The sequence below is a fragment of the Neomonachus schauinslandi genome, chromosome 14, assembly GCF_002201575.2.
Source record: "Neomonachus schauinslandi chromosome 14, ASM220157v2, whole genome shotgun sequence".
Lineage (NCBI taxonomy): Eukaryota > Metazoa > Chordata > Mammalia > Carnivora > Phocidae > Neomonachus > Neomonachus schauinslandi.
The window spans coordinates 14,152,398-14,176,070 of NC_058416.1; the positions used below are offsets into that span (position 1 = coordinate 14,152,398).

Genomic DNA, 23,673 nt, shown 5'->3' on the forward strand with positions numbered 1-23,673 from the left:
GAAAAATTTAAAAATAGGTGCCAATCTTTAGAATGCTTCACGAAAAATTTAGTTAAGACTTGACCTTAAAATAATTAACATTTGTTTAAATAAGTGGGATTTATCATGACAGAGAGCCCTTATATTCAAAAAGAAAAGCAGCTAGAGGTAATTTTAATTTAATATGCATATGTTTAAAAAAATTAAAAACACAGTAGTTTTTTGGATCTGAAAGAATTATCACAGGGCTCCTTGTTAGCACTGAAAAATGGGCTGCTAGATACCGTATTTTTAAAAATAAATACAGAATGTAGGAGTATTTAAATCAAGGAAAATGAGGGAGGGGTCTACTTCTGGGTGGTCAGAGAAATCCTGAGGAGGCGACTTTTGAGAGGATGCAAGAAAGTTGAGAAGCAGGCTGCCATAGGACTAGCAAACTAAAGACCCCAGAGACAGTTTGAACATTCCTGGGAAGCAAGACCTTCAGCCCAAAGCAGGAAGATCCCAGGGAAACCAGGAGTAGGCCAACTCCTCCACTTGTGTCCTAGGTGCCATCTTTTCTGGCTATCAGAAGGACTTTTTTTTTTTTTTTTAAAGAAGCATCCTTCTTCAAACTTTTTTTTTTTTAAAGATTTTATTTATTCGTGATTTATTTGACACAAGCAGGGGGAGGGGCAGAGGGAGAAGCAGGCTCCCCACTGAGCAAAGAGCCTGATGCAGGACCCTGGGATCATGACCTGAGCTGGAGGCAGATGCTTAACTGACTGAGTCACCCAGGGCGTCCCTATCAGAAGGATTTTTAACTCCTACCGTTATTCCAGCTTGCTGCTGCAGCATTGATCTCTTTCTACATTCAGAGTCATTCCTCGACATCTAAATCTATTTCCTAGCTAAAGAAAACCCTCTATTGGCCCTATGTCAATTTGCGTTTTCCTTCTTTTTTTCAGAGTTAACACTCTCCCAAAGAGCTGTGCGCTTTCCACTGTCTTTCCCTTCCTCGCCTCCTCTTGGCTTTTCAAACAAGCGCTTTAGATAGGGCTCAGCCTTCACTACTCTGTTGAAATTTCTCAGTAAGGTTAACAAGAACTTCCAGCAACCAAGTCACCTGCGGCCCTGCTCTTACTCCAATCTTAACTGTATCTGACAAAGTTGACCACAGCTTCCTTTCTTGAAACACTGATGTTAATAATAATTTCTCTATTTGAAATATTGTCATTTAGAGTATTCTCAATGTCTTGTTAATTCATCAAATTTAGTTATACTGCGTCTATTTGAAGTGCTAGCTTTTTCTTTAGGAGGGCTTGTGAGATAAACAAGAGAAATCTACATTGCAAGTGTTAAATGAATTTATCATTAGGATAATCAGTATTCAGCTAAAAAATTATTTCTGGGAACGCCTGGGTCACTCAGTCAGTTAAGCGTCTGCCTTCGGCTCAGGTCATGATCCCAGGGTCCTGGGATCGAGTCCTGTATCGGGCTCCTTACTCCGCAGGGAGTCTGCTTCTCCCTCTGCCTGACACTCCCCCTGCTTGTGCACTCATTTTCTCTTTCTCTGGCAAATAAATAAAATCTTTAAAATAAATAAATAATTATTTCCATATACAGTGTATCAAAAGCCTTAAAGGTGCTTATACCTTTGACTCAGTATCGCATTTATAGGCAGTGTTTTAAAACACATAATGTGGGGCGCCTGGGTGGCTCAGTCGGTTAAGCGACTGCCTTCGGCTCAGGTCATGATCCTGGAGTTCCGGGATCGAGTCCCGCATCGGGCTCTCTGCTCGGCAGGGAGTCTGCTTCTCCCTCTGACCCTCCTCCCTCTCATGCTCTCTGTCTCTCATTCTCTCTCACAAATAAATAAATAAAATCTTTAAAAATAAATAAATAAATAAATAAATAAAACACATAATGTGAAATGTCTAAAAGCATAAAAATTACATTAAAATTTAAATTAATCATGTTAACATTTTTAATAATGAAAAAATGGAAAACAACTCAATGTTTAGTAGTATCGAGGTGATCAGGAAAATTAAGATGTGCCCATTGAATAGAGTGTGGTGATGGTAAATGATGTAAGAAGAGTTTTTTTCAAATAACAAAGAAATGTTAATGTATAATAAAGAAATCAATACATGAAATTGTGAGCCTTTATAAAAATGTAGATTGGATAAAAACTAAGAAATGTAACAGATTTTTCTTTAGATGGTAAAATCATAAGTAATTTTTCTATATTTTCCAAACTTACAACAGTGATTGTTTAATTTTTAAAATTTTTAAAAGATTTATTCATTTATTTTAGAGAGAGAGTGCAGGGGTAGGGGCAGAGGGAGAGGGAGAGAGCGTCTCAAGCAGACTCTGTGCTGAGCATGGAGCCCAATGTGGGGCTCAATTCTAGATCACAACCTGAGCTGAAACCAAGAGTCAGATAGTCAGCTGACTTTGCCACCCTGGCACCCTGTGATTGTTTTATTTTTATATTCAGAATACCATTATTAAGATGGTGCTTGTTGTGTAGTTGAAGCTCATATGTAGTAGAAAAAGCAGAATATTTATTCTGAGAGTTTTGCCTTAGGTTGCAAAATAGTATCTACTCACTAAGGGACTTTTATACTTTGTGGAATATCTTTGATACTTATTTGACTCTTAAATCTCTCAGGAAAAAAAGTGGCCCATAATTTGTCCATTTACTTTATTTTATATTCTTTTTATGATGTGCTTGACTTTGATAAGGGTTTTTTTTTTTTTTTTTTTTTTTTTGCCCCCCTTTTTTTCCATGACATAATTTTTCAGGCCAGGAAGAATAAGATGTGTCTGTAATTAAAATTACTTCATCTTTGGTGTTTTTCAGCCAAGGGTCACTGTATGTAACCAATGTTAGTTATATTACAAAAAGACAAGTTAAGAGTACTTTGTTGTTTTTAATCTGCAGGGAGATTCACCAACAAAAGTATAGACTGGCTTGAAAAGCATTCCCATGGACTTGATCTTGGCAGTTAATGGCATACTGTCTTACAGTATTATTTAAATGTTTCATGTTGCTTAGTTTTCCTTCTGTAAGTATGTGTAAGCTTATCAGATCTGTGACTATGTCTTCTTGGTGTTCTCTATTGTACCCCACACACAATTCTGTATAAAATATGTGCAAGAACATTTTAATTGAATGAATGAATATAACCTCCACTTTTTTTTTGGTTCAGGGAACTAAAATGTTCCTTTAATGAGTGTACATTTTCTGAAACACATGGAATTTAACTACTTTTCCTTCCTATAATTTATTTAAATGGACAAAAATGCATATAATCTCTCAGGAGAATCTACAAGTCTCCTGGGCTGATAACCAAAAGTCAAAAAAAAAAAATCCTCAAACTTTAAGTAATATTAAATTCCAAGAATATCAATGGTGGTCATATGGGCAACCACGACAACCATGAATTTTATTTTCTATTTTATAAAGGATTTGATTTGACTGAACCCTGATTCATTTTAGGACTCATTTATATACTTGTTTTTTGATCCTATATTAGTTTTTATGAGCTTAGTATACATTTAAATTTATTATAAATAGTTTAGTGGTGTTAATTGGGTATTATACTTGAACTTTCTATTTTTTGTGTGAGTGTATTTTATCATGTATTTTATTTCAGTATTACCTCATTATTAAATAATGTTTATTGTTGCTACCATAAATGAAAGTGAAGTTGTACATTGGTAATATTTTAAAATATATGTTCAGTCTACATGCAGTCATGAAAATATGTGAAAATATGTATAATTGCATTAAGGTTTACCCAGATTTAATTTTGTCCCTCTTTCAGTTTTTCTTGAAGATTAGTTACACTGGATATGCTGCTCTTCTGTATTTTGGGATTGCTTGTACATTTTGTGTTCTTCGGCTCCATCTTTGATATTTATTTTACATCTCCTTTGGTTCATGGAATGACTCCTCAGTTTACACCATTGCCTCCTCCAGCAAAAAGATTAGTACTGTTTGTTGCTGATGGCCTGCGGGCAGATACACTTTATGAATTTGACGAAAATGGAAATACTAGAGCGCCATTTATTAGGTAAGCATGTCAATTGATACAAAGAACTCTCTGGAAAGTGTTATTTTGACACTGTTTTATCTCGTGTTGGACATAGAAGTGATGATGAGAAAGAGAATAGGACACATATACATCTACCTTTGTCTTATGGATTAACAAATTTATTTCCTCCTAGGAGTTATGACCTTAGCTGCTTGGCCTAACTTGTCCTAATTTCCCAAACCTGGCTTATAACTCACTATATTATCTTTTAAGACAATAAACTTGTTACATTTTTAAAATAATGACAAGCTTAAATATTAATGAATTGCTAATTATAGTGCTGTTTGACTAGAACATACAGAGTTCAACTGAAAATACGCCTATAAAATATATAAAGCCCTTCCAAGTTTATGTCACTGTTAATTGTGATTTTAGATTTTATGAAGTGGCTTTGAAAATAAATGTTTAATTTTTTAAACTTATGGGGCTCCTACAAATAATTGTTATTTTTCTGATTAGTGGCAAGTCCCTCAAAAGCCCTTCCTAATGCTGGTATAGAGAGATTAAAACTCAAATTCAAATGGAAATTTATCTAAAATATTCCATCTTCTCCTGTTCTTACCTGCCATCATTACTTTTATCTCTTTACTGTGTTTTAGTTTTCCTGGTAGTACTTAGCATGTGCAGGTTCTATGTAGGTTGGGCCTTTGTTTTGTATACTACTTTATTTCCAGTTCTTAGAACATAGTAGGCAATTTAAATCTTTGTTGACTGCTAGAAGAATGAATGAACTTGGATTTCTGTTGAATTTCCAGAAATTTATGGTGGCTTAAATAAATGCATACCATATTAAAAAAATAAAAGTAATTTTTTTTTTAAAAGATTTTATTTATTTGACAGAGAGAGACACAGCGAGAGAGGGAATACAAGCAGGGGGAGTGGGAGAGGGAGAAGCAGGCCTCCTGCGGAGCGGGGAGCCTGATGTGGGGCTCGATCCCAGGACCCTGAGATCATGACCTGAGCTGAAGGCAGACGCTTAACGGCTGAGCCACCCAGGCACCCCCCCAAAATAAAAGTAATTTAAGTGAGCAATTCAGGGTAGTGGGAAAATATGGGTAGGAAAATAAGATCAAACCAGAGTTAAGTTCAGTTCACAAAAATGTGTCACATAAATTTCTACAAATAATTTAAAATTGGGGTGATATATTTGGATGAATTTCTTAGTTGTCAAAGAAAGGAGAGAAATACAGTTCATTGCAAATTAATAAGGTAAAAGTATACCAGTTGTTAGAGAAAAGGTGAGCTTTCCCGGTAGCACTTATTTCTCCTTTGGGTGGTGGGTAGCAGGCCAAGAGCTCCCATAGTTGATGTGCCTTATGCTGTATGCCATCAGGTGTTTACGATTCCAGGAATCTTCTGGTTTCTTTTAAACCTGTTTGTGAGAGGTTTTATTTGTTCTTCACTTTGGATTTTAAAAAGATACGGTCTGAACAGGGCACCTGGGTGGCTCAGTTGGTTAAGTAAGCATCTGCCTTCAGCTCAGGTCATGATCCTGGGGTCCTGGGATCGAGCCCTGCATCGGGCTCCCTGCTAGCAGGGAGTCTGCTTCTCCCTCTTCCTCTGCTGCTCCCCCTTGCTTCTGCTCTCTCTCTCTCTCTTTCTGTCAAATAAATAAATAAAATAATTAAAAATATATATATGGTCTGAACTGATCAAAATGTTTTTAAACAGATATCCAAATTTCTTTATGCCTCCTTCTTTGTGTTAAAGTTTGGTTTTCATTAAATAACTGAAGAAGTTAAAAAGTATTTCTCCCATAACAAATGGTTCAATGGTTTTCAAACTTTTACTTATTATGCATGCATTTTACCAAAATTGGTTTTAGGATGAGGTAAGTCAGTAATAAAGAGTATCTAAACCAGTACTTACTGTTTTGGGCGGCAAGCATTCATCTTGGAAACTGTTACCAATGCAGTCAGGGTTTTATTGTTGCTCTGCTGCTCTTTCACTTGCCATGGCATTGCTAGTCCTTTGCTTTCATTGTGATACAACTTAAAGACTGTTGATACATTTTAGCAGAAGAGACCTTTTGCCTGTTGTAATCTCAAATTTAGGAATATAATTTAACTCCTAATTAGGAGTCTAGCCATTTCCACTACCTTTAATTTTTTATTTTGAGAATTTTTCAACACAGAGAAATTGAAAGGAGTATATGATGAAATCTGTAATTTATCCTAGTTTTAACAATTTTTAATTGTTTTCATATTTGCATTCTCTCTCTCACTACACACGCACACTCACACACACATATGCTTAAATTTTTATTTTTTTCTGAATAATTTGAAGGAAAGATCTCATGACACTTCACTGCTAAACACTTCAGCGTGTATCATCTAAAAACGAGGACTTTCTCCTACATGACCGCAATACCACATCACACCTAGTGAAATTTGACATTTATAGAACAATATTGTGTGTGTCAGTTATTTCTCAGGTAACAAACCATCTGAATACTTTGTGGCTTCATACAACAATCGTGTATTTTGTTCTGTGTAGTAGCCAGATGGTTCTTTGTCTTGCCTAAGCTCATTATGCTGCTGAATCCAGCTAGTCAGAGGGCTAGGACTGTGTTCAGCTGGGATCAGAAAGATTCCTCTCCTTGTTAAATTTTGACTCATTTTCTGGTTTTGATTCCTTCTGTAATAATCTTATTTTTCTAAAGCTCTAACAGGATTTAATCAAAGTCTATGTTAACTATTGATCTATAATATCTTTTAGGAATATCATAATGCATGAGGGCAGCTGGGGGATATCTCATACACGTGTGCCAACTGAATCTCGGCCTGGTCACGTAGCCCTGATAGCTGGGTTTTATGAAGATGTCAGTGCAGTTGCCAAAGGTATTATCTATATGGATGACTTTATTATATGAAAAATTTATTGCATATATATTGCTTCTTTAACACTGAATCATGACATAAAGTGAAGTGTGTTTTGACATACTTTTGGCAAGTATTTTAGCATGCCTTACTCATAAACACACACTGGTGTTGATTCAAGAATTAAGCTTTGGTCTTTTATCATTCTGTGGTACTGAAACAATCTGGATGTATCCATGGTTTTCCTAAATGTTAACTCTCAAAAGTTCAAAAGTGATTCTGTTTTAGTAAGAAGTAAATTATCTATTGTAAGCTTCTTTTTTAAAATATAGTATAATGCATGTAACATAAAATCTATTATTAGTTTTGCATTTGTTCTGTAATTAATTGTCATTGTTACTATTTGAGAAATACTTCTTTAGCAGCTATACTAATACTTCACCATGTATATGTTACTGTTGTTACTGTTTGCTTCTTTTTCCAATGACCTGAAGGATGGAAGGAAAATCCTGTGGGATTTGATTCTCTTGTTAATGAGAGCAAGTACACATGGAGCTGGGGAAGCCCAGATATCTTGACTATGTTTGCCAAAGGTAAGAGTCATTGATTATATTTTCCTCAGATGATATATGTATTAAGTCAATATGGTAATTTTTTTATATTACTTACTATATTTTATTGATTTTTGAGATACTTGTTTTTACATATTTAACATCTCTGACATAGGAATGTATGTTACAATGGATAGACATGTCCATTTGGTTTTTTCTTTTAGTTGTACTTGAAATATTGGCACATCATATAGTTGTTAGTATCTTGAATTCAATGAAGTGGTATATGGCTCTAACATTTAACCTCTTTATAATCTTGGGCAAGTTAGATAACTTCTCTGAACTTCAGTTTGCCTTTTGTAAAATGTGATGATAAAAATAATAATTTCTATCTCATAGGTTTGTTTTTAGGTAAATTAGGTAATTGTTATGAAATATTTAGCAGTATGCTTACCATGTAACTTTTCATTATGATGATGATGTTGATGTCTGGTTCATTTTACTTTGATAATGTATTAAGTTTGTAGATATTCACATAAAGATTTAAATGCTATAACTTATAATTTCTATTTTCATATATTCAAGATCATGCCATTTGGATTTATTCTGTTTGTTTCTGTGCATTGATTAGAAAATTCATTAGTATTATTTTTCTGAAATTATTGGATTCCATTTGAATTTTGTGTCATTAAATGCTTTTTAGTGAGAGCAGAATGACTGGTCATTTCACTTAATGAAAAGGTTTTGTAACATTATACTTAGCCATAGGTGTAATCTTAATAATTGGCATTATTGAATATTATTGTATGTCCTGAAAGCAAAATATACATTCAGAATTTTACATATGATATTCATAGAACATAATTATGTAGGTCAAGGTAAAAAAAACCTCAAACTATTTGCCATTTATATATATACTCCTTTCTTTGGAAAGCAGTTTAGGGGTGCCTGGGTGGCTCAGTCGTTGGGCGTCTGCCTTCAGCTCAGGTCATGATCCCAGCGTCCTGGGATCGAGCCCCGCATCGGGCTCCCTGCCCGGCGGGAAGCCTGCTTCTCCCTCTCTCACTCCCCTTGCTTGTGTTCCTTCTCTCGCTGTGTCACTCTCTGTCAAATAAATAAATCTGAAAAAAAAAAATTTTTTTTTTAAAGGAAAGCAGTTTAGCTTTTGTGGGGACTGGTGGTGGTGAGGGTGGATTAAGTTGCTGTGACTCACCAAGCTTACCTTCCTACTTCTGGCTATAGCTGACAGGACAGGACCAACACCTGAATCAGAAACAATCCAACAGGAATGTTCCATTTATTGTAACCAACAAACTCACTCAGATCTGTACTTAGGATGTAGGGAGTAGAATGGCTGAGCAGTGGTAGTGCCATTGGAACTGTGTTGCTATTATAAGAGATTGCTGTTTTTTTTTTTTTAAAGATTTTATTTATTTATTTGAGAGAGAGGATGAGGGGAGGGAGAGAGCACATGAGAGTGGGGAGGGTCAGAGGGAGAAGCAGACTCCCTGCCGAGCAGGGGGCCCGATGCGGGACTCGATCCCGGGACCCTGGGATCATGACCTGAGCCGAAGGCAGTCGCTTAACCAACTGAGCCACCCAGGCACCCAAGAGATTGCTGTTTGTTATATCTCTTCCTCATGACCTGTAAGAGCCTATCTCAGCAATTCACTCAGTTGAATAGATTCTTAATAAAATCCTGTAAATGTGTAAGATTAATATATTTGTTGACCCCTTCAAATAATTTAACAATATGCAATATTTATTCCCTTATATTGAGAAAAATACACATTTTATGAATAAGGTAAGTGAAGTTTTTAAATTTTCTTCTTGCTTTAGGAAGTACCAAATGACTTCATCTATTTTAGGTTGTAGCATCCTAAGACAAATTTTTTGAATAGTTAAATCTGTACAGGGAGACACACTTTGGTGTTTATTTTTGTGCTATTGTGTATTAGCCTTGTGACTTTGGCTAAATGAATTAACTTACATGTAGTGTATCTTTAAAATTAAAAATGTTACTGTGAGAACAAAAAGCAACAGCATGTTAAAGTAGAAGTCATGGTCCATGGCACATGAACTAAATGTTCATTATTCCTCCTGTCTTTCTCTTCCCCATTATAATACAAAATGCTTTGTGAAAAATTCTGGTTGCTCGCAAAAATTTTTAAATGGCTATTTCATATTTTATGACAGTTAAAAAAAATTTTTTTTAAAGTTTTTTCCCCAAATTTCCTATTCAGGTGTTGGTGGAGACCATATTTATACATATAGCTATGATGCTGAGAGTGAGGATTTTGGTGCCCATGATGTAACAAAACTGGATACTTGGGTTTTTGATAATGTGAAGGTGAGTGCTATTGAGTTGATCATCTTCAGCACATGTATTTATACCTAAAGTACTAGAAACTGATTTGTTAGTAAATACATTTTAATTTTTTCCTACTTGCATAAACTTGAAAGTTCTGTATTGTAACATACTATTTTAAAAAGGCTAGATTCTAAGAAACTACACATTCTACAATAAACAATTAATGGAAGTTTTAAGAAAACAATTTGAAAAAGATAACTTTTTTAAATTCCATGTTTCCGACAGTTAAATGGGCTCCATAGATTGGAATTCAGGGAGCTTACACTTCATTCCTATTTGCTGAATAATCCTAGGTAAACCTTGATCATTCTTTTACCATACAATAGTCTCTTATAGTGGTGAGATCATGTAAGATATATGAAAAATGCTTTTGAAAATTCTATTCAAATGTAATGCATTTATAATAACAGGATTTTTTAAAAATTGCACTTTAGAGAAAGATAAAAACTAATCAGCAAATTAGTCATAACAAAATATCCATGAGTTTCTCTAAGAAGTAAAGTAGTTTGGACTGTTTAATAGTGATAATTATCACAGTTTTCACCAGGAATCCAATAGAATTTACATTTTGAAAAATTGTGTGAAAATCTCACTTGTGGATAATGGCTTCCTTTCTTCCTGTCCATTGTTTCTCATTTACATATTACAACTTATAATTTGTCTGTTGTAAGAAACATTCATTGATTGACCTTTAATGATTCTTCTTTTTACCAGTAGTGTCTTTTGAACTGATGTTGTGGACTTTTCCATGATATAGTCATTTTTGTTAGTTTGTAAATGTATTCCTCAGTATGTGTCTGCATTTTACTCTGTATTTACTTAGCAGGAATTAAGTGTTCAATACATTCTTTGATAAACCCTATTTCTTTTATCAGGACCTTCTTGAAATTTTCTTTTTTCATTTAACGTATACTTTTGTCAACAGGGAAAACTTGAAGTTAAATAAAATCTCTTTAAGGAAATAATTGGCAAATTTTACTTTCTTATTATCACTTCTTAATATAATCTACTTATGTTAGCATCTGCTGAAAGGCACTTGGTTTCTAATTTCATAGACATAGCTAAAAATGCTCCAGAATCGTGGATTAGATTCCTTGTGTATGGGCAGATACAGCCTGTGGCTCGCCTGATTTTATGTCTTTTTTTCCTTTCTTTATTTCAACACTGCTAGTGATCAGAAAAAATGATTTGCCCATGACTTCATAAAATATGGTATATATGTATAGTAATAACAGTAATATGAAATCATCAGCAGTGAAATGGTGTGAAGGAAAAATGCAGGGACTAAGAATATACTTTTAGAAAATTGTGATCTAGACAGGGAAAGGCTTTTCTGAGAGTTTTGAGATGATCTTAGAAGTATAGGAGACAAAGTTGGATGGATCTGGATTGCACATGAAAAAGTATTTATTTTAGGTCAACAGTAATATGTAAATCTTGGGCACTGAAGGAAGAGGCAGCATAATAGATTTGAGGAACTGAAAGAAGGGGAAGTTAAGGTGGCAGGAATACTCACTGGGAGCAAGATCTGAGGTAAGGCTAGAGAAGGAGTCAGGGGTCTTTACCTGGACTTGTGCCTGGGCCAGAGACTCATGCTTAATCCAAGCAAAACAAATCCATGTAAATGTCTACTCACTTTTTTTTTTTAATGTGGTGAAATACCTGTAACATAAAATTTGCCATTTTAGCCATTTTTAAATGTACAGGTTCAGTAGTGTTAAGTATATTCACATTGTTGTACCTCCAATCTCCAGAACTTTTTTATCTTGCAAAACTGAAACTCTGTGCTCATTAAACAACTCCCCATTTCCCCTCCTCTCCCAGCCTCTGGCAACTACTATTCTACTTTCTGTTTCTTTGTATTTGTACCTATGTATCTATGTTTTGTACCTACACAGCTCATATAAATGGAACCATACTATATTTGTCCTTTGTGAGTGGCTTATTTCACTTAGCATAATGTCCTTAAGCTTCATTCGTGTCGAATCTATTTGCTTTTTATAACTCTGTGCAGGGGCGCCTGCATGACTCAGTTAAGTGACTGCCTTTGGTTCAGGACATGATCCCTGGGTCTTGGGATCGAGCCCCTCTGCGGGGAGTCTGCTTCTCCCTCTGCCTCTCCCCTGGCTTGTGCTCTCTCTCTCACTCACACACTCTCAAATAAATAAATAAAATCTTTATAAATAAATAAATAAATAAAAAACTGTGCACCATCTCCTTTATTAAGCCTTCCATGACTTCCCTTTGCTTCACTTTGCTTCCCGTTTGACTTAGATAACCCTCTTCTATATTCCCTTGATACCTCTATCTTAACTATTTTATTATGCTGTACCATAATTGTTGATACATTGGCATATCCCCCATACATCTTGTTGGTAGAGATAATGACTTTTTCTCATTGTTAACTTAATTCCTGTCAAGGAATTGTCTGGTACATAGATACAAGTATTAGCTTAGATTAGGTTTAGTTCTGTGTAATAGGGGAAAAAATATGGCTTAAAAGTGTACTTTTATCTCAGTAAAGATAATGCCAGAAGTAGGCAGCCGAGGGTTGATGCAGTACATGACTGCCATACTGGTTCCATGGTGTCATTAAGACCCAGTCTCTTTGAATTTCTCCTCTGTCCTCAGAGCATGAGTTTTATCTTCCAAAGTGTTTTTCATGATCCAAGAGGTGCCATTATTTCAGTGTTTTAGGACCAACAGTGCAAGGAATCAAAAAGGAACTTCGTTCCTACTAAGTTATATTTATTTCAAGGAGCCTTAGTTCTGCATAGTCTTTTGACTGAAATATTTGATTTATATCTCGTTGGCCACAACCACTAAGGTTCATCTAGTTGTATGAGAGGATGGGAAATATGTAGGTTTTAAGGTTGAGCATTGCCATGTTTCTTGAAACCACAAGTTTTTACTCAGAGAGAAAAGGAGAGTGCATGTTGGGGTAGTCATTGAGTAGTCTCCCTTGATGCATAACAAACATTTGTTGAGTGTAGAAATGAATGAGTGCCTTTGCAAGGAGATGAGAAAAAGTGGGGGCTGATGGTCACCAGTGTACTAAATATGGAAGGGAAAGTAGCTAGGGGTATATTCCACCTCTTGTGTCCAAAAGACTAACTTTTAAAAAGCCAATAGGAATCTAATGGGTTGAGCTCTACAATATTATTTCATGGCTTCCCAGATCTTATGTCCATATGTGAATGAATAGCACTTTTTACACAGTGGAATTTTTTTTTTTTTTTTACCAGTCATGGAACAAATTCTAACTTAAGTTGCTAGGTTTTTTTGGTTTTTGTCAGCTTTCAGTTATATCATTAGAATTTAACTCCTTTCTTTTGAAGAACTTGCCACTTCTATCTAGATTTAAAACTTCTTAGGGGCTAAGTAGAATGTATATGAAAGTTAGGGGATGGTTTTATGCTTTTAAGGAGGATGGTAGCAGGTTACATATTATGTTTTTTATTTACTTCTATTCTTGAATAGCAGGCTTCTGTAATGGCACCATTTGTATTTTTTAGTATTTATAATAATGAAGAATTATTTCAAAAAGTATTTCAGACTTTTATTGGACAATTAAATAGCTCTTGTTAAAGTTACCATGTACTGTATAGAGACATTTATGTGAACAATAATTATGTATCTTGGCCTAGCCTGTTGATTTATCTAAAATAGTTTACATGTTCATGTGTATGTAAGTAGAAGTTTAATCCTTTGTCTTAGGGCATTATAAATCCAGCTTATCATTATGAAATTAATATAATAATTTTTGACCCATATTTTATTAAGTTAGGGCATTTTTCTGTCATACAATGTGAAGAACAGATTCTAGCATTGGGCAAAGGAGATTGTTCGGAAGCTATTCACAATGTTCCGAGTGAGCAGTTATGGTTGAACTTGTTGGGACTAGGGTGGTAACCTAGACAGGACAGCGAGAAGTAGTCCAGCTCCAAAAACATTTAAAAATGATAAAATGTTCCTAAAATGTTGCCTCTAGTACTGTTTTACTTGATTCTTGTCAAAATATTTCTTCAACCTGCTGTATTTTATTCAGTGATTATGAGATCTTCATGAAATCAAGATCCCCTTTCTATAACCTTTTCTTGGCCTACTTTTATAACCCAGAAAATAGCTCACTCATTATTTGAATGTTGATGTCTGAACCAACAATAAGGACTTTGTATTAGTAGGTCCTGAGGATAAATTTAAACAAAATAAGATAATCTTATAGTTATATATAAATGTAATTAAATGTTTTCATCAGAATTATTTTTTAAATAAAACAAATGAACTAAATTTCTTTAACTGATTTGTTACATATAGGAATTCTTTCATGCTGCCAGAAACAACCAATCTTTGTTTTCTAAAGTAAATGAAGAAAAAATAGTTTTTTTCTTACATTTATTAGGAATAGATACAAATGGACATGCTCACCGACCAACATCGAGGTAATTTTAATGCTGTGTTTAATTTCGTGTTTTTGAGAGACTTAGCTATTCTGTTTGAACTTTTAAAGTATTATAATTTTTTTGTAATTATCACATTACTTATATTCCATATTCATTTATCAAGGCAGGGACAAATTACATATTTTAGAAATATTTAAGGAAATCTTGGGGGGGGAAAGCGTTTATATGGTGTTAATATTTATATCACAAAAAGATGTAATTAGCTATTCCTTGTGTGTTCCATTTAATCAGTATTGTATCTAGCAAATGTATAAAGTTTTGTATACTATATTTCAGTAGCACTCCTTATATAGAACAGCAAATATTTTTCTCAGTTTTGCGAACCAAAAGAGGAAGAATCCATGTTATATTTCTTTATTTAGAATTTGGTTTAGATAAGTCTAACTGTAACTATAAAGCCTATTGATTAGCTGCCAGTAATGAATACCTCATGCTCCCTTTCTTGAACATGATGGACTGGTTCAAGTGAAAGAGTTCATACCAAACCAACCTATTCAACTGAATGGAACGCTTAAATATAATTTGTTTAGAATGTTATCTTATATTAATGTTTTATATCACAAACACTAAGGGATGGAAACATTTTATACCTGAAACAGTGATACCTATTAATATGACAAGAACAATATAGTTTGCACCGAGAGGCATGGACTTGGAAGTCATAATTAATGCATTTGAGATGTAAAAAGCATTCATTAAAATGTATTTGCTAGTATAGGAGAATATTCTTCTTTTAAACTATTCCTGAAAACTATTTCATATTCTTTTGCTTCTTTAAAAGGAAAGAATATTATTTTTAACAATCTAAAGAGCTCTGATTTTAAAATATTAATGATGAAATCTAAAAGTATTTTAGGAGGGATGATTGGGTGGCTCAGTTGGTTAAGCATCTGCCTTCCCAGGATCATGATCCCAGGATGCTGGGATTGAGTCCCATTTCGGGCTCCCTGCTCAGCGGGGAGTCTGCTTCTCCCTCTGCCTGCTGCTCCCCCTGTTTGTGCACTCTCTGTCTCTCTCTCCCTCTCTGACAAATAAATGAATAAAGTCTTAAAAAAAAGTACTTTAGGAGTGATGTACTCTATATGTTGGCTAATTGAATTTAAATAAAAAATTTAAAAAAATAAAAGTATTTTAGGAGTTACCAACTTTAGATGTAATTAGTTCATGTTGAAGAAATTTGAGTTTTCCAAATTATTGTAATTTAATTTGTTCTTCTGTTTCTTTTTAAACAGGGAATATAAGGACAACGTTAAAGTAGTTGATGATGGAATAAAAGAGATTGTGTCCATGCTTGAACATTTTTATGGAAATGATGGGAAAACAGCATTTATCTTTACCTCTGACCATGGGATGACAGACTGGGGTTAGTCTGTCTTTAAGTGACATGTACCTTATGATTAAAGTAGTGGTAAATGTAGCTTGCAGATATCTTGTAATGTCGAGGATTAGATGTCTTAGTATATGTAGTGTCTAGCACAAAATTGCTTAATGTGTTAATGTTAGGAAAAAACCTGATCTTATGCAGAGAATATTCTAGCTATAAAAGGAATATATTCTCATTTAAAATGAGAAATTAGAGGGGCACCTGGATGGCTCAGTCGTTAAGCGTCTGCTTTTGGCTCAGGTCATAATCCCACGGTCCCCGGGATCGAGCACCGCATTGTGCTCCCTGCTCAGTGGGAAGCCTGCTTCTCCCTCTCCCACTCCCCCTGCTTGTGTTCCCTCTCTCACTGTGTCTCTCTCTGTCAAATAAATAAATAAAATCTTTAAAAAAAATTAAGTATTTAAAAAAATATATAGGTATAAGTTAGTTCTTATACACTTGTCTTATTACTCTTGGTGTCTTATTTGTAGGTTTCCATGGGGCTGGTCATCCTTCAGAGACTTTAACTCCTTTTGTCTCTTGGGGAGCTGGAATCAAGTATCCCCAAAAAGTGTCAGCTCAGAAATTTGATGATGCATTTTTGAAAGGTATAAACATTTATCTTTATTGTTTTTATAAATATAACATTTTAAAATAAAACCAAAGTTTAAAAGATTACTTTTCAAGTTACAGTTTTCATTTTGATATTTGTATCATTATGATTTTTATGTATTACTTTTGTATAGTTTGTATTATTTGGTTTGTAATATTCAGATTGAAATATATAGTCTTAGGGGTGCCTAGATGGCTCAGTCCGTTAAGCATCCAATTCTTATTTTGGCTCTGGTCATGATCTCAGGGTCATGAGATCAAGCCCCGCATCAGGCTTCTGCGCTGAGCCTGGAACCTGCTTAGGATTCTCTCTCTCCCTCCCACTCTCCCCTCCCTGCTCACACGCGCCTGCACACACACGGGCGCGCGCTCTCTCTCTCTCTCAAAAAAAAAAAAAAAAAAGGAAAAAAGAAAGGAAATATATAGTCTTAGTTATCTGCCTTATGAAGATACAAGTATAAATTATCCTATTACTTTTTTTTTCCACAAGCCTTTTTATTGCTGGGATTTACATTAAACTCTTGAGTCAAATCTTACCTGCAAAGACTATCACTCAGATAAATCACACATATGTCACAAATTGACATTTCACAACTGGACTGATTGTGCCCTGTCTCTAGTACTTTTGAAGGCTGACTGTGTTACTCAAGCCTCCCTTCCTTCCTAATCCGTAAGGAAAATGAATTCCTTTTTCCTGGAGCTCTGCTTATTGGGTAAGGTAAGGTTTTTTCTAGAGTTCCAAAATTTTTATTAATTGGCCAAAACAAATTCCTTTCAAATGCCTTACTCCAGATTAGTTGTATAAAACTCATCCAAGGGGCGCCTGGGTAGCTCAGTCATTAAGCGTCTGCCTTTGGCTCAGGTCATGATCCCAAGGTCCTAGGATCGAGCCCCATATCGGGCTCCCTGCTCGGCAGGAAGCCTGCTTCTCCCTCTCCCATTTCCCCTGCTTGTATTCCCTCTCTCGCTGTGTCTCTCTCTGTCAAATAAATAAATAAAATCTTAAAAAAAAAAAAAAACAACTCATCCAAAACCCTTGCTAAAAATACAGATTAAAAAAACAAACAGATTTCCAGACCTTGTCACTAGATATTTTAATTCCATGAGTCTGGGTGAGGCCTAGAAATTTTCTTTTTAAAACCTTCTCCAGGGACAGCCATGTTTAGGTATTTCTATCATGGAAGACTCTTTTTGGTTTGCATAATAAGATTTCCTTAGACTATTTCTTTGAATTTATTTTTTTATCGAGATATAATTCTCATACCATTTTAATTTTAATTCATGTTTTAAAAGTGTACAATTCAGGGTTTTTAGTATATTCACAAGACTGTACAATCACCTCTACTATCTAATTACTAACATTTCATCAGCACCCCCAAAGAAACCTCCTACCCATTAGCAGTCACACCTTATTTCTCCCTATCACCTGGCAACCATTACTCTACTTTCTCTCTCTGGATCTGCTTATTCTGGACATTTCAAAAAAGTGGAATTACTCACTGTCTGGTCCTTGTGTCTGACTTCGTCCACTTGGCATAATTTTTTCAAGGTTCATCTGTATTGTAGCATGTATAAGTAGTTTTTTTTATAGCTGAATAATATTCTATTGTATGTATAGACCATATTTATTCAATCATCTTATGGACATTTGGGTTGTTTCCATATTTGGCTATTATGATAGTGCTGCTATGAACATTTGTGTAAAAATTTTTTGTGTAGATATATGTTTTCAGAATTCTCTTGGGTAGATACCTAGGGATGGAATAAGTGGGTCATATATAACTCTATGTTTAATTTCTTGCAGACTGCCACACTGTTTTCTAAAGCAGCTTTGCCATTTTATATTCCTATGCTCTGTGGTAAATGGATTAGATTGGGTCTAATAGAAACTAGGTTAAATAGTATGTTTGTACTTAGGAGATAAAACTTTATTTTGGCACTTGATTTCTCAGTGAATTAATGGTTTAGAATGACTTAACTTCAAAAATCACTACAGAAGGAATATACTTTTTTCTTACATGAATATTAGGAATCATAAGTTATAGAGAAAGGGAATGTGCATTCTTTCCTCATCAGGTGATTAATGTGAATTTTTAGTAGCTGACTAGTAGAACCAGGAACATATTTTTAAACTTTACTAGCTTATTAAAGGAAATTTCATCATAAAAAATATCTTAGAACCCTTTTGGTAATATATCTTAAAATCATTAAATCAAGACATGGTCTCTCATCATTTGTTTTGATGACTGTTTAATGAAATTTCTGAATTTACATGTAGAAAAATAGGGGAATGAGGTATCTCTGAAGGTGATTTTAATAGTAACTCACTATAGTATTTTAACATTTGGGATTAGTGACAGTAGGAACATCACAGCTACAATTTTAAGTATTTTGCAAGCAACTGCCATTATAGAAAGAAGAAAGGGTTAGGTTGCCTAACAGACTATCAATTGCCTTAATTACTCCCTGGAGCAGGACTGTCATTAGTTGTAGTCATGCTGACAGCTGTTATCATTGTGCCTTTTACTTGATCTTCCCTTCCTTGGCCTTTTGATGTTTTGAAACAATTGTCTGCAAATGAGCATTTTGAAAGTTTAATAAATCATCACAGAAAACACTAATATTTATTTTAAAGCTATTCCTTTAAAATTCTAGTTTTAAAAATATATAGCTGTGCCTGTTTAAGTGCCCTTTTTATTCATAGTTGGCTTAAAATAGATTTTCCCAATACTTTCGTTTGACATTATGCCTTGATCTCTCTTAATAATGAAACTATTATTTATTTTTAATCTTAACATCAGCTCTTGTATCTGTGTTTCAGAATGGAAATTAGAGAACTGGAAAAGGCAAGATATCCATCAGGTATTCAGTTCAATTTAATCACTTTCAAATTTATCTCCTATAAGAAGTTTAGACCAAAAAAAAAAAAAATGTGAAAAACAATGTTAAAAATAATGATGATAAAGGATTTTTCAAAACATTTCAATTACCAAGGGAAATCCTTCTAGTGCAAATATTTTAACTCAACTAATCTTTCTTCTGGCAAAATAAAAAAAGCTTCAAGTAAAACTGAAAGAAGACTCCCTCCAAATAACATTGGCTAATTAAAGAATTAGAAATCTGCATGCCTGTTCAATTTCTGTGATTTCTTGTCATGGCTTTGCTTAGTTGCTTTAAGCACAGAGCTAATAAATAATAAAACCCTATTATGGATTTTTCCCCTGTAGTATGAGTTACCATTTCTTTTTTATTAACACATATTTTATCTTTAATTCTAGCCAGGATGCTTACAAATGCAATGGAAAAAAGATGACAAAATATAGATTACTTAGCTAGAAACCTTAGATTACAGGAAAATGCATGGCCAACTTAATCAAGTTAGACTGGTAACATTATGTATGAATAGGAAGCATGGAATTTTCATTGTTGAAGATATGCTATGTAAACAGCCATCTTCACTATTTGTAAAAGGCATGGCATTATTGGTATATGGCCTTCAAGGTGGTAGGACTATTTTACCTTCTCCAGGTCACCTCACAAGCCGGTATTTCTTATTGTAGTGGATAAACCAAGGCCCAGGAGCTCATTTTCAGGCCTGTGATTGCAGAAGCCTGTTCTCTGTCAGCATATTAAGAATGGTCTTTTCTCTCAGGATGGCTGCATATCACCCAAATAAATGAAAATATATAAAATTAGAATAGCAACTTAATTAATTTTGCAATAAAAATCACTGTCAGAGGAATAGGGAATATCTTGAAGATCATAAAACATGTTTTACTTAGGGGTGCCTGAGTGGCTCAGTCGTTAAGCGTGTGCCTTCAGCTCAGGTCATGATCTCAGGGTCCTGGGATCGAGCCCTGCATCAGGCTCCCTGCTCCACAGGAAGCCTGCTTCTCCCTCTAGCACTCCCTCTGCTTGTGTTCCCTCTTTCGTTGTGTCTCTCTCTGTCAAATAAATAAATAAAATCTTTAAAAAAAAAATGTTTTACTTATAGCCAGACTGGATTATAGTTTAAAACTAAATATCGATTCAGCTATTGCTCTCTGAATGCTCCTACTTCAAATCTACATTAGATGAGAATTTCTTTATTCATTCCTTCCACCAACATTGTTATGTGTCTACAGTATGTTTGAACATTGTGTAGACATTAGCATTAAACATGTATAAGGGATATAATGATGAGTCAAAGCAGACAAAATGCCTGCCCTGGGAAGCTTACAGTGTGGGGGTGAGAACAGAGTAACCAAATTATTATACAAATAAATGTAAAATTACAGCTGTGCTAAGTACTACAAAAGAGGACTGTGAAGCCAGGAGAGCATAGAGTGGATGTATCTGGTAGACGGTATGGTCAACAAAGTCTTCCCAAGACATTGAGGATTGAGCTGAGACTGAAGAAGAAGTAGGAGTTACGAGGCACATGATCCTCCCTCTCCTTTTCCAGGCAGAGGCAGCATTATGTTAGCTCTCCAAGGGAGAGTGGTCAATGGGATGGTGAAGGGTCAAAAAGGAACTTGGAGCGGGCTGAGGAGTGGTGGGGAGCTGGGGAAATGGAAGTGGGGGCAGAAACAACTCTCTAGGAAACTAGGGGGGTTATATCTTTCCTGGACTTCACCGGCTGGCCAAACCTTCTGGTATATACTTCTTTAGTTAATGAATACATTTCTCCAGTTAGAGCCCTCTATTGCTATTTACTTTCTATCTAGTTAAGGCATCCTTTTCATAATACTGAAAAACTATTATATAAAGTAGTCAAGTTCTTAGCCACCAGGGTAGGTAACCTTTTTGGGGCTCTTTCAAATTTATTTTTTTATACATTAATGCAGCTGTAACAAATGATATTTTTAGAGTCGATATCTATTGTATATTAAATGTTTCAAGGTAATGGAATATAATGAACATCATGATTATAGTCCAAAATATAGTTGCATTAAATTATTTAATATTCTTATTGATGTCTGTAGACTTATTAGAATTGAACTTTTCTGCTTGTAGGCTGATGTTGCACCATTGATGGCTTCTCTTATTGGAGTTCCCTTTCCCCTTAATTCAGTGGTAAGGAGTAAAATTTTCTTATCAGCTCTCAGGAAAAAAAAAGTTAGTGTACAGTAAAATTTACTTTTTTATGTCTTACTGAATAATCTTTGGTTACATTTAAAACTGTATTTTCCTCTCTAAGCATACAATAATGTCTCATAACTGTGTGTATTATAACCAACAACATGGAGCACTAGTCTAACAGCTTTTCTTTAAAATTTTTTATTTTTTAAAATGTGTACAGATTTATCTTTGTATTTCAGTTATAAGTGGTAAAAATATATAAATAATTTTTATTGCAAGCAGCAGAAACTTAATCCATTTAAAAGGAATTTATTAAAAAGATATTGCTGGGTTGCTGAATCAAAGGGGTGCTCAAAAACCAGACTTAGAAATGAACAGGAACTAAGAGAGCACCAGAGACTTGGAAGAAAGAACCAAACAGTTGTGCCCAGGGCACCTACACTAGGGGAGAAGAGTATTATACCTGTTGTACTTTTTATTTCTTGACTGTCAAGAGTCAAATTCCAGTGCTTACCATCTGAGTGGGCTAGCCTAGGTTAATTGTCTACCCTTCAGTAAAGGAAGGTGGGGCTCTATTAGAAACCTACTATATTATATCCAGTGGGGGAGATTTCTTTTTTTTCTGCCAAGATTTTATTTAAATTCAAGTTAGTTAACATATGGTGTAGTATTAGTTTCAGGAGTAGAATTTAGTGATGAGTCATCACTTACATATAACATCCAGTGCTCATCGAGAGTGCCCTCCTTAATGCCCATCACCCATTTAACCCAGCCCCCGCCCATCCGGCAACCCTCAGTTTGTTCTCTATAGTTCTCCATAGTCAAGAGTCTCTTATGGTTTGCCTCTCTCTCTGTTTTTATCTTACTTTATTTTTCCCTTCCCTCCCCCTATGTTCATCTGTTTTTGTTTCTTAAATTCCATAGTGGGGTAGATTTCTAAACATAGAATGGTAATGCTGTTAAGAATGGGAGGGAACTGGATGCTGAAAAGCCAAAATGTATATTTTCCAACCAGCCATTCTTACTAGCTCTTCAAATCAAACTTCTAAGAAATTATGTCATCAAACTCAGAACTCTAAGAAAATGACCCTTATAGTCATAAGTATGTGTGCATGTGTATAACTGAGACAAAAGCTTCACAGAACAGTCTTTACTCTTACTGTGCCCAGTATACTCTCAATTTTCTTATTATGCCTTTTTTTTTTTCTTTTTAGGTATACTGGTTGGGACCCACCATAGTGATTTTTTATGTGTGCAAAGCATTTCGTTCACTGCCTAGCACACAGTAGTCTTTGAATAGATTCTAGGTTTTATTGAACCTATTTCATCTCTTTTGCTTTATTTACTTTATTATATCTACTTTGTAGAAAAAAATAATAGAACGTTTTTCAGTTACGATTTTTAAAAAGATATTTTGCTTAATTATTTCAGTAATTTGTTCATCTAAATATCTCTAGTGCTTCCTTTGTAAGTATGTTTTGTTTTATGAGAACAGCCTGAGCTATTAATACTAATAATAGTATGCTAATAATATTAATACTAATATTAAACCAGTGTTTATTATTTACAGGGTATCCTTCCTATAGATTATCTTAACAACACTGATCTCTTCAAAGCAGAGAGCATGTTTACAAATGCAATGCAGATTCTTGAACAATTCAAGGTAAAATATGATACACACAAAAATGGATACTACTACAACTTTAAAATCAAATATAAGTGAAAATATTTGATTTTGTGTTTTAAGAAATTATTTTCTGTAGTTTATTATCTTTAAATTTTGTGTATTTGACTAGTGTCATAAAGTTTAACATTTTTGAAGTGCACTTTCCATAAATCAGTTTGAGGTGTAGAATTACCTTTGAGAAGTGTCTCTAATTTTAAGACTACCACATATGCTTATAAAGACTACACACCAACTCTTTATTGATTGGAATTTGCCCCCACAGAAGTAGTATTAGAGATTGCAACATTTCTTGGTTTTTCATGTACATTACCATATGTTTAAACTAAGCTAAAGAGGTGACCATTTAACTGAAACTTTGTTATTCTTTTTTTTTCTTATTTTTTTTTTTAAAGATTTTATTTATTTATTTGAGAAAGAGAGAATGAGAGACAGAGAGCATGAGAGGGAGGAGGGTCAGAGGGAGAAGCAGACTCCCTGCCGAGCAGAGAGCCCGATGCGGGACTCGATCCTGGGACTCCAGGATCATGACCTGAGCCGAAGGCAGTCGCTTAACCAACTGAGCCACCCAGGCACCCGAAACTTTGTTATTCTTAATACTATTAATGCAGCTTGACTTATTTTGTTTTCTAAGAGTAAAAGAAGTATTGTTTAATTACATTACAATATGTTATTTTGCAAGCTTGAT

General features: G+C 34.6%; 1 protein-coding gene across 1 annotated transcript in view; it reads left to right on the forward strand.

Annotated features, from left to right (window-relative positions):
* Nucleotides 1-2,979: 2,979 nt before the first annotated feature.
* PIGN (phosphatidylinositol glycan anchor biosynthesis class N) overlaps nt 2,980-23,673 on the forward strand; it is a 93,245-nt gene continuing 72,551 nt past the window's right edge. The window contains 11 exon segments of the mRNA XM_021686398.1: nt 2,980-3,029; nt 3,792-4,040; nt 6,780-6,901; nt 7,375-7,473; nt 9,675-9,781; nt 14,120-14,244; nt 15,498-15,628; nt 16,120-16,236; nt 19,062-19,102; nt 21,236-21,295; nt 22,872-22,964. Of these exon segments, the coding sequence (XP_021542073.1) occupies nt 3,820-4,040; nt 6,780-6,901; nt 7,375-7,473; nt 9,675-9,781; nt 14,120-14,244; nt 15,498-15,628; nt 16,120-16,236; nt 19,062-19,102; nt 21,236-21,295; nt 22,872-22,964 (1,116 nt within the window). The 5' untranslated portion in view covers nt 2,980-3,029; nt 3,792-3,819.